Source organism: Phoenix dactylifera, chromosome 8, assembly GCF_051530095.1.
Source record: "Phoenix dactylifera cultivar Ajwa chromosome 8, Ajwa_hap1_PhDact_Kaust_v1.1, whole genome shotgun sequence".
NCBI classification, from domain to species: Eukaryota; Viridiplantae; Streptophyta; class Magnoliopsida; order Arecales; family Arecaceae; genus Phoenix; species Phoenix dactylifera.
The window spans coordinates 26511209-26525389 of NC_143197.1; the positions used below are offsets into that span (position 1 = coordinate 26511209).

General features: G+C 40.1%; 1 protein-coding gene across 2 annotated transcripts in view; it reads left to right on the forward strand.

The window, feature by feature from the left end:
- The window catches only part of LOC103709057 (uncharacterized), a 41753-nt gene extending 29233 nt beyond the window's left edge, over positions 1-12520 (forward strand). For both annotated transcript variants that reach the window (XM_088703276.1, XM_088703277.1), the window contains one exon: positions 11313-12520. In XM_088703276.1, coding sequence (XP_088559402.1) covers positions 11313-12227 — 915 coding nt within the window. In that variant the 3' untranslated portion in view covers positions 12228-12520. The remainder of the gene's footprint in view (positions 1-11312) is intronic.
- The last annotated feature ends 1661 nt before the right edge of the window (positions 12521-14181 follow it).

A 14181-nucleotide genomic window follows, 5' to 3' on the forward strand; every position in this document is an offset into this window, starting at 1 on the left:
GTCTCTGAAACTATCAGGAGACATCTCGGCTGTCCCTGAACTTTTTCTTTAGCTCAAAATATTCTTCAATAAATTCATAAAAATTATGGGAACTTGCCTAGACATTTCTTAACAATATTCTAAATAAAACACATGAATTTCTCAATTGAATTGTTAAGATATAATGGAATTTTACTCTAGTGTTTTGTATTCATCAAAATCCATTAGGGGGTTAACAATCTCCCCCTTTTTGATGATGACAAAACACTGAGTATATGCAAAATTTGAAATTTAAACATATACACAGTATTGATCAGATATACAAGTATAATGTTTTGATTTGAACTAGATACAATGTGCATCACTCAAAATATTCAATTTTCAGTTCTTTCCTTGTGCATAAGATTGATCTTTATAGTTCTTAAATGATTTTATCATATGAACTGAATTTGAATCAAGTTAGAATGAAATATTGATGCTGAAGATAATTGAAAGCTAGATTCTTTTTGACTCCCCCTTTCTTTTCCAGAAGGGCAATTATCTTAAAATCAATATTCTTCAATTTTATCTTTTCTAAATCAACTTTGGAGTATGATTAAAAAATTTGCATTCCATATTCAATATCCATGTCTACTCCCCCTTTCAATATACAATATCTAATTTCTACTCCCCCTTTCAATATACAAATATCTACTCCCCCTTTTTGTCATCAACATGAAGGGGACAAATTATCCTTTTTAGTAAAATTCAGCATATTCAAGGTGTGCTCCCCCTGTTTTATGTACATTGTTTCTTTGTATCAAATTTGAATACTCAAGGTATGTGGTAGGATTTTTATGGCATATCACACAATCACATACACAATCACAGAAACACATACACAGAATTGGCAATGTACACAAGGTTTTCAAAAGAAATTGTATTCATTCATATGTCATTGTAGATCTTTGAAGTCAGTACATAGTCAAAAGAAGAAATCATTACAAGTATTGATTTCTAATACAAAAGTGTTTCAAAATGGCCTAGGATTTACAAAAAGAAGATCCTACAGGATATCCATCATCGGCGTCGTTGCTCATGGGGCCTACCAATTGTACTTTGTGCATAAGCCTTACAGGCTGCATCTATGAAACCATTGATAGAATCCATGAGGGTCTTAAAGTGATCTCCCTGTGACTTGTGGAAACCTGCCACAAGTGCTTCAAACTCTAAGGTTGCCATCTCAATTCTGCCTCTAAGTTGGGCAACTAAGGTGCCCACATTGCCATCTGGCTTTGTCAACTCTTTGAGGCTCTTGGAAATGGCCTTCAAGCTGTCCTTGAGCTCTAATGATCTGCAGGTTTGGGTGGCACCCACCCCAACTATTTGTTGCTCTTGGGCTTCAATTTGAGCCTTAATTTCCTGCAGCTCTTGTCTGATGGGGGCCAGCTCTGCAGACATCATGGATCTCATCTCCTCCCTCATCTGCTGACAAATAACAGATGCTAAGGTGTGCATCTGCTCCTCTGATAGGAAGGAGGGCCCACTGACTGGAGGAGGTGGTGGCATGGATGTGGAAGGTCCAGCTGAGCTGGAGGGAATATCAGGGATGTCCATGTTGCTAGGTGGAGGAGAGTGATGGTCAGACTCATGATGTGGGATCTCAGCCTCTATGGTTTGTGCTTTTCTTTTTGGAACCTTGACCCAAGACCCATCTATCTTGTGAAATTCCATTCTTCTCATTGAGCCCTCATTGTAATAGTCGGTGTTTCTTAAGGGCTTTGCAGGTTCATTTGATGGAATGGAAACCTTGAAGTGTTTGAAGATTAAGGTAAAGATCATGCCATAGGGTATACTAAATCTAGAATACCTATGACATAGGGCAATGTAATTTAGCATGAGTCTAGGAAGGTTTAGAGGGATCCCTAGTAGGATGTGATGCATTATAACTAAGTCTCGCTCCGAAACAAAATCGAAGCGACCGGTTTTAGGAAATAGGACCCGGTTGACAATGCTTAAAAGGAGTCTCATCTGTGCATTTAGGTCCTGGGAGTTGACAACATCAAGAGGGCCGCAGTCCTCTCTTCCTAAAATTAAGTTTAGAGCTACTTCCCTTTGGGGATGTGAGGTTGGAGCCTCGCCGTCCCTAGGGATTTGCAAAACAGTGGATAAGATGTCCTCATTAATTTCTACTAATGTCCCTCGGACATGTGCGGTGAACCCTAAGTCCCCTAAAGCCATATCACTAAACATTTCTCTAACAAGGCCGGGGTAGGTCGAGGTATTGAGGGTGCAAAGATGCTCCCACCCTTGGGCTCGGAGTCTCTCTCCAATAGAGAACCCCTCATGATCTAAAAATGCAAAATCTATGTACCTACCGGTTGTGACTGTGCGATTTGCACAGGAAATCGTTGTGGTTGGCGGAGCAACCGGAGGAGAAGGTGCGGAGGGTTCTTCCCGCCGTTCCTCACCGTCGCCCGCTACTCTAGGTCGCTTCCCACGGGTCGTCCTAGCTTTCTTTGGTGCCATGGATGCTAGGGTTTGTGATTTAGGGCAAATGGAGGCTAGGATTTGAGGTGGAGAGCAAATGGAGGCTAGGGCTTTCCGTTTTGGTCGGGAATGAGGGAGAGAGCTCGAGTCGGCTCGAGCGATTTCGACCTATTTAAAAAGGCCTCATTCGGTCCCCGAGACGTCTCCACGACTAAGGCGAGACGTCTCCCCTGGGGGGGACGTCTCTGCGATTTGCCAGAGACGTCTCCGGCACTAAAAAATTTCAGACTAAATTCTTTCTTCTCCCAATTTTTGTTTAATCACCCTAATCAACATGATCTCTTTTGATAAACTTAGAGTGAATTTGTTTGTGATCCTCCCCCTTAATGATACATCCTATAATAATTTGATAATAATTTTTGAATTATTAATATTGAAATGAGGAATGTTTGACCAAATTTCGAATACCTATGAAATAGGCTCTGAAAATATCTCCATGAAGAGTCCAAGGGAGGGTAACCATCCTCCAGAAAGTCAAACAGTTCGTCATTTAGCTTACATGAATTCATGTTTTCACTTATGTTTACCTTGAGGTTGATTACTAGTTTGCGCAGCAAAACAATGCAATACAAGTTCAATTCATTTGCTAGGATCATACAAGCTCAAAGCATTCCTTAAGAAGTTGAATCTTTCTTTACAAAGGGGCTTTGTAAAGATATCAGCCAATTGATTTTCAGTACATACATATTCAATCATCACATCATTTTTCAGCACATGATCCCTAATAAAGTGATGCCTAATCTCTATATGCTTTGACTTAGAGTGTTGGACAGGATTTTTTGTTAAATTAATTGCACTTGTATTATCACATTTAATTGGTATATTATCCATTTTGATACCGAAGTCTTCAAGTTGTTGCTTAATCCAAAGAACTTGGGCACAACAGCTTCCAGCTGCAATGTACTCAGCCTCAGCTGTGGACAAGGCAACTGAATTTTGTTTCTTGCTAAACCAAGAAACCAAATTGGCACCCAAGAGTTGACATGTGCCACTTGTGCTTTTTCTGTCGAGTTTGCACCCGGCAAAATCAGCATCGGAATAAGCAATTAAGTTTATGTCAGATTGTTTAGAATACCATAAACCTACATTAGATGTCCCTACTAGATATCTAAATATTCTTTTAACAGCTTGCAAGTGTGATTCCTTAGGACATGCTTGGTATCTAGCACACATACAAACACTGAATAATATATCTGGTCTACTAGCAGTAAGGTAAAGTAGAGAGCCTATCATACCTCTGTACAATTTGCAGTCTATACTTTTACCTTTTTCATCTTTGTCAAGCTTGCAACTTGAGCTCATGGGTGTGCTGATTTCCTTTGCATCCTTCATCTTGAATTTTTCCAGCATTTCCTTGATGTATTTGGACTGACTGATGAAGATGCCTTCCTCTGATTGTTTTATTTGTAGCCTAAGGAAGAAGTTGAGCTCACCCATCATGCTCATTTCAAATTCTCCCTGCATAAGCTTGGCAAACTCTTGACAAAGACTATCATTAGTAGCACCAAAAATTATATCATCCACATAGATTTGTACAAGCAATAAGTCATTTCCTTTTCTTTTAATAAAGGGGGTTTTGTCTACATTTCCTCTCTTAAATTTGTTCTCAATTAGGAAATTGCTTAATCTTTCATACCATGCCCTAGGAGCTTGCTTAAGTCCATACAATGCTTTATGCAATTTATACACATAATCTGGATGTAAGTGATTTTCAAAACCTGGAAGTTGTCCTACATAAACTTCCTCCATTATATAGCAATTTAAGAATGCGCTTTTTACATCCATTTGATAGAGTTTAAAATCCATGAAGCATGCATATGCTAAAAGCAGTCTAATAGCCTCTAACCTAGCAACAGGAGCAAAAGTTTCATCAAAATCTATTCCTTCCTCCTGATTATATCCTTTGGCCACTAGCCTAGCTTTGTTTCTTATTACTATCCCATCTTCATCTAGTTTATTTCTATATACCCATTTGGTGCCTATAATTGAAACATTAGGGGGTCTTTTCATTAGAGTCCAAACTTCATTTCTTTCGAATTGGTTTAATTCCTCTTGCATAGCATTCATCCAATTATCATCTTTTTCAGCTTCTTCTAATGATTTAGGTTCTATTTGTGAAACGAAAGCAAGATAATTACTAGTGTTTCTTAAAGAGGATCTAGTTCTTATACCTTGTGAAGGATCACCAAGGATTAGATCCTTTGGATGACCATGTGCATACCTCCATTCTTTAGGAAGATCTTGATTTCTTGATGGAGGTTGATCTTCTTCATCTTGCTGATTTGTATCCTCTTTGATCTCATCCTCATGTTGTTTGTCTTGTATGGAGAATTCCTTGATCCCGTCTTCAAGTATACCTGCATCACCATCTTCTTCTTTTCTAGAAGAATCTCCATTAGTTTCATCAAACACAACATGAATGGATTCTTCAACAACGAGAGTTCTCTTGTTGAAGATCCTGTATGCTCTACTAGATGAGGAATAACCTAAGAAGATCCCCTCATCTGATTTAGCACTAAATTTACTGAGATTGTCCTTTCCATTGTTCAAAATAAAGCATCGACAACCGAAAACATGAAAATAACTTATATTTGGTTTCTTACCTTTCATCAATTCATACGGTGTTTTCTTTAAGATGGATCTAACTAAAGCACGATTTAAAATATAACATGAGGTATTTATTGCTTCAGCCCAAAAATACTTTGGTAGATCCGATTCGCACAACATGGTACGAGCCATATCTGCTAGTGTGCGATTCTTCCTTTCTACCATCCCATTTTGTTGGGGTGTCCTAGGTGCCGAGAAGTTGTGATTGATACCATTTTCGTCACAAAACTTTTCAAAGTGTTGATTTTCAAACTCGGTACGATGATCACTCCTAATTGCTTTTAGTTTAAGATTAAGTTCATTTGAAACCTTATTATGAAACTTGATAAAAGCGGGAAAGGACTCATCTTTGTGTGCAAGAAATAAAATCCATGTAAAACGTGAAAAATCATCAACAATGACAAGACCAAATTTCTTACCCCCTAGACTAGCAGTTCTAGTGGGTCCAAACAAATCCATGTGAATTAGTTCTAAGGGTTTTGATGTTGAGACTATGTTATTAGACTTGAAAGAACTTCTTGTTTGTTTCCCTAATTGACATGCCGCACAAATTTTATTCTTTTCAAAGTCTATTTTCGGTAGTCCTTTGACTAGATCCTTTGTAATCAATTTAGAAATTAAATCCATGCTAGCATGCCCTAACCTACGATGCCATAACCAACTAGTCTCATTGACTTTGGGATTCATAGCTACAAGACATTGGCCATCCTTCATGGTGAGATCATCAAGATCTACCATGTAAACATTTCCATGCCTATGTCCTGTGAGTATGACCTCATTGTCAAATGGACTACTAATTATGCATAGTGATGATTCAAATGATACTTTAAATTCCTTGTCACAAAATTGACTTATACTTAACAAATTATGTTTTAGTCCATTAACCAACAATACATTATCAATAAATGAGGAGGGTGATATGGAGATTTTACCAACACCAATAATTCGGCCTTTAGCATTGTCTCCAAATGTGACTAACCCTCCTTCTTTCGATTCCAAGGTGACGAAGAGACTCTTGTCACCGGTCATATGCCTTGAGCAGCCACTATCAAGATACCACATTCTCCTTTTATTTCCGGCTGCAAGGCATACCTGCAAAATGATCATGTGAAGCTCTTAGGTACCCAAGTTTTCTTGGGTCCTTCGTGGTTAGTGTAGTTGGTTCCTTTAGGCACCCATATTTTAGTTATGTTTTTAGCTTTTACAAATGTACTCTTGTTAGTTTGGATTTTTCTTTGAATACAAGAGTAGGCTTTATGTCCAATCTTTCCACAAAGAAAGCATGTTGGTTTTTCAGTTTTTACATCTTTTGCTTTTACAAAGAAATTCTTTAGATACTTTTGTTGCTTATTAGTTTTATATCCTAATCCGGCTTTATTGAAAACAGCTCTTTGATTTGAAAGAATAAGATTTAATTTTTCAGAGCTTTGTGTGAATTTTTCAACAATTGGCTTGTACTTATGTATCTCATTCTTAAGATTCACATTTTCTTTAACTAGTTCTTCCATATCCTTTTTAAGAGATTCAACAGTTTGCGCAAGTGAGGTATTATTCTTGAGTAGGGAATTTACTTTTAGATTTAATTCCTTGATTAGTGTTTTTGCCTTTACATTTTCGATTTCTAGGTTAGTAGTGTTCATATTTTTGACGCTCTCCTTCTCAATTAATAGGTTTTCAATGTTTTCCTTTAGTTTTTGATTGGAGGCTTTTAATTCTTTATTCTTTGCTCCCAACATACTACAATCACCCATAAGTTCTTGAAAAGCATCATATAATTCTTCTAAAGTAAAATTTATAGTTGGGTTTTGACATACCTCGTCATCTTCGAACGCCATGAAGCATAGATTGGCGGTCTCTTCCTTCTCTTCTTCGGAGGATGATGTGTCACTATCATCCCATGTTGCCTTCAATGCCTTCTTCTTCTTCTTTCCAAAGTGCTTCTTTTGTTGAGGGCATTCGGAACGAATATGTCCCGGTCTCTTGCAGTCATAGCATACGATTGGGTCTCTTTCTTTTTCCTTTTCTTTCTCCCAATCATTTCTCCTTCCAAATTTCTTTCTTGGGAATGGTTTCTTTCTTCTCATGAATTTTTTAAATTTCCTTACTATCAAACCCAAGTCCTCATCTTGACTTTCTTCTTCACTCTCACTGCTCTCTTCTTCACATACATTTGAGGTGGCCTTGAGTGCGATTGTCCTTTTCTTTGGCAGCTCTTCTTCATGCTGCTTCATCGTGAGCTCATGCGTCATCAATGAGCCCAAGAGTTGTTCTAGCCCCAAGGTGTTGAGGTCTTTGGCTTCTACAATCGCCGTGACCTTTGCTTCCCATGCTTTTGGCAGTGACCTGAGAATTTTACTCACAAGTTCGGGGTTAGTGTAAGATTTGCCCAAGCTTTTTAGGCCATTAATAATTTCGGTAAAACGTGTAAACATGCATGTGATGGTTTCACTAGGTTCCATCTTAAACAATTCATACTTGTGAACTAGAATGTTCACTTTGGACTCTTTGACTTGATTTGTACCCTCGTGGGTAACTTCAAGCCTATCCCATATTTCCTTAGCGGAAGTACATGTGGAGACTCTATTAAACTCATTTACATCTAAGGAACAAAATAATGAGTTCATGGCTCTAGAATTGAGTTGAGCCATCCTATCATCATTCTCATCCCAATCCTCCTCAGGTTTGGGAACTCGAATGCCATTGACCACATGTGATGGTTCTTGTGGTCCCTTGACTATAACCCTCCACAAGGCATAGTCTTGTGCTTGAATGAAGATTCTCATTCTAGTCTTCCAATAGGTATAATTTGTCCCATTGAAGAGTGGAGGTCTATTGGTTGCTTGCCCCTCGGCTGGAACATTGTTAAAGGGTGTTGCCATCTAGATCTTTGGCTAAGACGGTTAGGTCTTTCAAGGAATATAAGAGCACCGGCTCTGATACCACTTGTTGCCCAGAGATGGTCACCCAAGAGGGGGGTGAATTGGGTGTTTTAAAACTTTTTGGCTAATTTAAAAATAAAACACACAAATATATGAACTAAAGCAAAGATAAAGCGATAAGAAGAGACAACCACAAACACACGGTTTTATAGTGGTTCGGAGCCTTCACCGCTCCTACATCCACTCTCCAAAGCGCCTTGGGAATTTCCACTATAATCCAAGATTACAGTACGGTAGTTTTGCGAGTTCACTACCCAACTCGTTGTTTTATACCGGGCTCACAACAAACCCAAAACCCCCAATTTCTCTTAGGCTTGGGACGCCCTTTCCCTTGTTCCAAGTCCCTTGACTGGAACAAGCACCACAATAAAAGAGTGTACAAAAGGATATAAAAGCTCTAGAAAGCAAATATAGCACTTATGAACAATGAAACCCGGAAGAATCTTTTTGCCGTTGGAGGCGTGGGAGATGTTGATTCTTCCGATGTGGGACGCGTAGGGTTGGGTGTGAGCTTTGAATCCCGAGCACACGAGAGTGGTTGAGCTTGAAATCGCTTGGGAGACTTGTAAGCACTTGATTTCCTTTCTTGAATGCACTCACTCCCTTGAGCTTTTCTTTCTAACTTCTCTCTTGAATGATTTTGCTTTTGGTTGGTTAAGAGTTATTGAGAAGCACTTAAGAGCTTCCTTTTATAGCCCAAAAAGCAAATATAGCCGTTAGAGATAAAGTAGAGAAGATTTGAAATTCAAATCAAACCTGAAAAGCTGTCAGTCGCGTCCCAGGCGCTCCGGGGACGTCTCCGCTACAACGAGAGACGTCTCGCCTATAGAATTTTACTTTTTACTTTATCTGGGGTCGACTCGGCACTTTACGGGGACGTCTCGGCGTGTTAGCGCTTTTTGAGTGGGGACGACTCCGCTGCTTTGGGGACGACTCCGCTTCTTTATCTCCGAAAATCATGTCCTCTGGAATTCCCTGAGAGAGTCGACTCCGCTCTTTCAGGGGACGTCTCCGCTTGTCTGCACTTTATGCGTGGGGACGACTTCGCTTTCTCAGGGTCGACTCCGCTTCCTTATCACCGAAAAAACCATTTTCTGGAAAACCCTGAGAGAGCCGTCTCCGCCATCTTAGGGACGACTCGGGAAGTCTCCTTCTTGCTTGCGGGGACGACTCTGCGTACAGCGGGGACGTCTCGCGCATATCCCTTGAAAAGCGTCTTTCTGCCGCCACTGAGAGAGTCGACTCCGCTACTGAGAGAGTCGACTCCGCTAACGCGGGGACGACTTGACAGGAGCCGGGGACGTCTCCAAGTGTGCCAGTTCTTCCTGCTTGTGCCAGAGACGTCTCTGAAACTATCAGGAGACGTCTCGGCTGTCCCTGAACTTTTTCTTTAGCTCAAAATATTCTTCAATAAATTCATAAAAATTATGGGAACTTGCCTAGACATTTCTTAACAATATTCTAAATAAAACACATGAATTTCTCAATTGAATTGTTAAGATATAATGGAATTTTACTCTAGTGTTTTGTATTCATCAAAATCCATTAGGGGGTTAACAAAATTCATTTTAACCTACAAAAGAACTTTCATATAGGCAGTAAGTGCAGAAGGTCTTGGACTCCGCAAATATAACTGGTGAAGGATTTTGTGAAATCCTTTCCCTTTTGCAAGTTTATTTTTTAAAGTTGGTTCAATTTTCAAAGTCGATCATTATTTCCTCCTCTGCAAATGTCAGAGCAGTAGAAATAGTTTAGTTCCCTGATGATTCACCAAATAGCTCTGAGATACGGTGTTGGCAAGAGGCTTTTGGTAGCCAATAAAAATACTGCTTGCCTAGGAACAAGAATCTCCTTGGAAGTAGTGATTTCTTCTTGAGGAGCTATTTCATCTTGCGCAAATGAACTAAACAAGGGTCCTTAGTGAGCCAGTTTATCTTGCTTCCCTTGTAAGCTTGGCTCTTAAAAATTCATGTAGGCTATGCGAACTGATCTCTCATTGGACATGACATCACTTGAAATAATTCTTTCATACAATGATCAATCTAGGAGACATGTGGACAATCCCTGTGGAATCATCATCAATCATCAAAATTCATTTTGGCTAAGTGGACTTGTCTCTTGCCAAAGGTGCCGTAGCTCTGGGAACAGTCTTTCAATGAGGTGAACCGGTCTAGGAAAGTATTTTGCTTGGCATTCACCCTATGGTTGTCGTTAATGATAGTCATCTTCAAATTGTAAATTGTATGTACAAAAATAATTAATTCACTAGATCTTTCTTCCAAAGGATCAGAAAATCAAAGGTTGGTGTACGTGCAAATTACCTCAAGCAAAGGCATTCTTCTTATATATGTGGTACAAGAAGAATTGCTTGATGTGCGGCCTTGTTCAGCCATGTTAAGGGGCACAAGTTTTAGAGTACTAGCTTTCTGTGCCAACTTTTGACCACGGGAAGGGTTATAAGGCATGGTAATGGAATGTCAGAGGGTCACTAGCAGGCTGGGTTTTTTGAAAGCACTAAAAGCTAACCTCTTGCTACGGGAAGGAGATGAAGATGGTTCCAAGGACAAGAGGGACTTGAAACTAGCTTTCACTGAGAGTTGCACTCATGCCCCATGGATGGTATGTGCTTCTCTTTGGTGGGGACCAACGGTTTTCGGAGATCTTGATGATGGAATGGTCCAGGAAGGGGAAAGGATGAACTATTCTAGTACTGCAGAGGCTTTGACCATCATAAAAAGGAATGCGCAGGAAACCAAGAGGAGCATCTTGGTGAAGGCCTTTTGTTGGGGTTAGTCTTGACGAGCAGCTTCAATCAATCATATATAGGGATTTCGAAGGGTCATATAAATGTTTCATTTTGTGAGATGGCAACCATTGTGCCAGTTCTTAGAATGCTGTCATACTGGCTGCTTTAATATTGGCAGCGTTTTTGTTCTACCACACCTCTCAAGTCAAAGTTTTGAACTACATATATTTTTATATCTTAGCAAATAAACCATGATGATTTGTATGACCGTGTTTTCTCACACCATTAGAATGGGTGAGTTGATCTGCCTCCATGAGTTTTTTAAAGTAGCAGGACCTTTTTCATCCCATATTATGATTAGTCATGGCTTTTGCTCCACATCTTTCTCTAGCAAAGGGGAGTGAACTAAATTTTAAGTATCGTCCACATTCTGCATGCTGATACTTGGAGCTAGTTTTTATGAAACCACTGTTGCTTGTATTCACACAGGTCTGAATGTGTGTCATTTACAGGTTGCACAATCTGAGATTGAACATGCCAGCAACATGGGGCAGAGACTTGGTTCAGCCCCCAGCAGCACCGGTCTGAGCCCTAGCCCCACCCCTCGCAACATGACCCAGCCTATCATGACTCTTCCACCAGAAACAACCCCTGTAATAGAACCCAGTCCATCCCCCACAAAACCCATCGCCCCACAAGTTCAACCACCCCAACCTGTGACAACTTTTGCAAATACCTTAAGCAGTGCAGAAGAGGAACACAAGAAAGCCGCAGCTGCTGTTGCAGCGAAGCTCACCGCTTCATCTTCCTCAGCACAAGTGCTGACCTCTATTCTGTCATCTTTGGCTGCCGAAGAAGCCGCTTCCAAGAATAGCGGTCTGAGTACTGGTGCCTTCTCCAGCAGCGCACCCATTTTCCCAGTGGATAAAAGGCCTAGACTCGAGAAACCCATGAGTGTCTCTGATATGAGTAGTACCTCTTATTTTGGACAGGCCCAGCAGCAGTTGCAGCAGCAAATGGCATCTGTTCCTCTTTCACTGCCCCAAGGCTCAGCCACAACTATGCAACAATTATCCCAGGCTAACCAGGCAGCTCAACCCTTTCCACCACCTCCCCCACCTCTGCCACCACTTCCACCACCACCAGTACAGCAGCAGTATGTACAGACTAGTGGAATGATGGTCGGGGTGGTGCCTTTTGGGTATGTGGGTAATTCTCTCCCCCCGCCGCCTCCTCTGCCGACCCACGTATCCATGGGCTTGACAAGACCTGGTGCTCCACCACCTCCGCCACCACCGCCGCTGCCACCGCTGCTGCAGCAGCAGCAACCACAGCAGCTGCAATCAGGTACAACAGGGTTTTATCAGTCCCCAGGAGTTGGTTTCTATGGGCAAGTGCAGACAACTTCGCCAGTCCAACGACAATGAAAGTATCCACAATTGCTATGGGTCGTTTGCACGACCCATTCTGTCTTGATATGTATATTAATAGCCCCTTTTTCTGGGAATATATCATATTTTCATGAAATAGGTAGATATGGTCAAGGCAAAGCAGGGATCAGCACTGAAATGGAAATGTCTGTTGACGGAAGCATGAATTTCTTATCTGTAACTGTTGGTCATAGATAAAATATGAGATCTCCTGAGAATATCTGTGGGGGCATGCATGCCTTCATCCTCTGTAAGCTCAACATATCCAACGTAGATGGTTTTTGTTCTCACCGGAGGATGACCCAATAACTGTTGATGGCACTGAGAGCAAAGGTAAACTTTAACAACCCTCGCCTTTTCACTTCTCACTTATGATGTTGTTTTTGGATTAGTGCAAACCGAGCCTTGATGGTGAATCTTATAGATATGGGCAATCATATAGGTGCAAAGAAAATCTGCTCAAAGGTTTGTGAACCCTTAACATAATTGTGGCTTTGAAAGGTTCTCGGACAGTCCCGTTGCATGGTTGCTTTTGTGAGAAGGATGCTTAGGCCTAAATGTCATATCTTATGGTTAATTTGCCATTGCTTGGACACCATGCTTTGCCTCGCTCAGAGGCCTGATGTTAAGGCAATTAATCGATCAGTAAAAGATCTACCACCAAAAAATTAAAGAAATGGATCAGAGCATCAAATGCTGGAACGAAAAGGATTAAAGTGCAGTGTTGTTGCTGATTCATATATCCACAAAATAGGAGGATAAGACGGTGATGGAGTTTGTTTGGTTTGGTTTACATAGATAAATTAAAATTTCCCCTAGTTTAATTGCGTAGGACCCGTGTTGTGCGCTTAGATTTTGATTCCGTGGTTCAATGCAATTTTGGTGTTAAATTTGGATAAAATAGATGGCAAAAAATTTTAAAAGATGAGTGAGAAAAACTTTAGTAACTTTTTTTTTTTGATGATGATCATGGTGAAAAACAAAACTTCAGTAAATGAGGTTGCACCATCTGCGCATTAGCTGGGAAGCGCGTTTCAACAATGTTTAGAAACCATGTGATCTCAAAATATCCTTGGCCGATGTTTGGAGAATTTCAATATCAAAATTTTGATAAATAAAATGAGTTAGAAATTAAATAATATATTAAGAAACTGATTTAAATATTTATTTTATATAGTAAAAACTGATTAGAAAAAATTGGTAGATATTTTGATAGCCTATTGGCTGATAAATTGGAATATTTCAGTCTCTCCTCGCACCATGGAATGGCTACTGATTGGGAAGCTCATGGGCACAGGGTGTGAACCACCTTAAATTTTCCAGGAAGAAGGACAAATCTCATGTGCATTACTTGTACGGAAGGAAAAAGGAGGTTGGACATGTTGCCACGACCTTACATGTTGGAAGATATGCCTTTTAACCTTTAAAGGCTGGATTTATCGTTTCCTTGTACTTCTTCCCTGTATATCCACCTGCCTTTCGACCACTGTCTCAGAGCTTCTTGGTGGGGATATGCATGAAACTAATCACCTCCCACTCTCCTTGCAAGTCATTAGCTAATCTATCTACTAATACATTCTCGAGAAACATAGAAAAAGAATAGGTGAAAGAACAACAAAAAAAATCTGGCTTTAATTTTTATTAACCAAGGTTTCCAATAAACTGGTGATCAAAAGGAAATTGGATAATTTTTGTCTCAAGAATAATTAGCAGGTAGTGAATGCATTCTCTGAATCAGAAGGCTAAGTTTCCATTAATCTTCTTAGTAACTTTATAGTAGAGTGCTGATGATTTTGCTATCTGATAGGAGAAATATTAACTTTGATTTCTTGTATGGAGATTACAAACTTACCTTCCTTGTCATCTACATACCATGGGCTACAAAGAAACTCATTAAGTTATCAGAGCTATAACAGAAGATGAAGGAGCGAACTCTCCTACACAGTCAGAA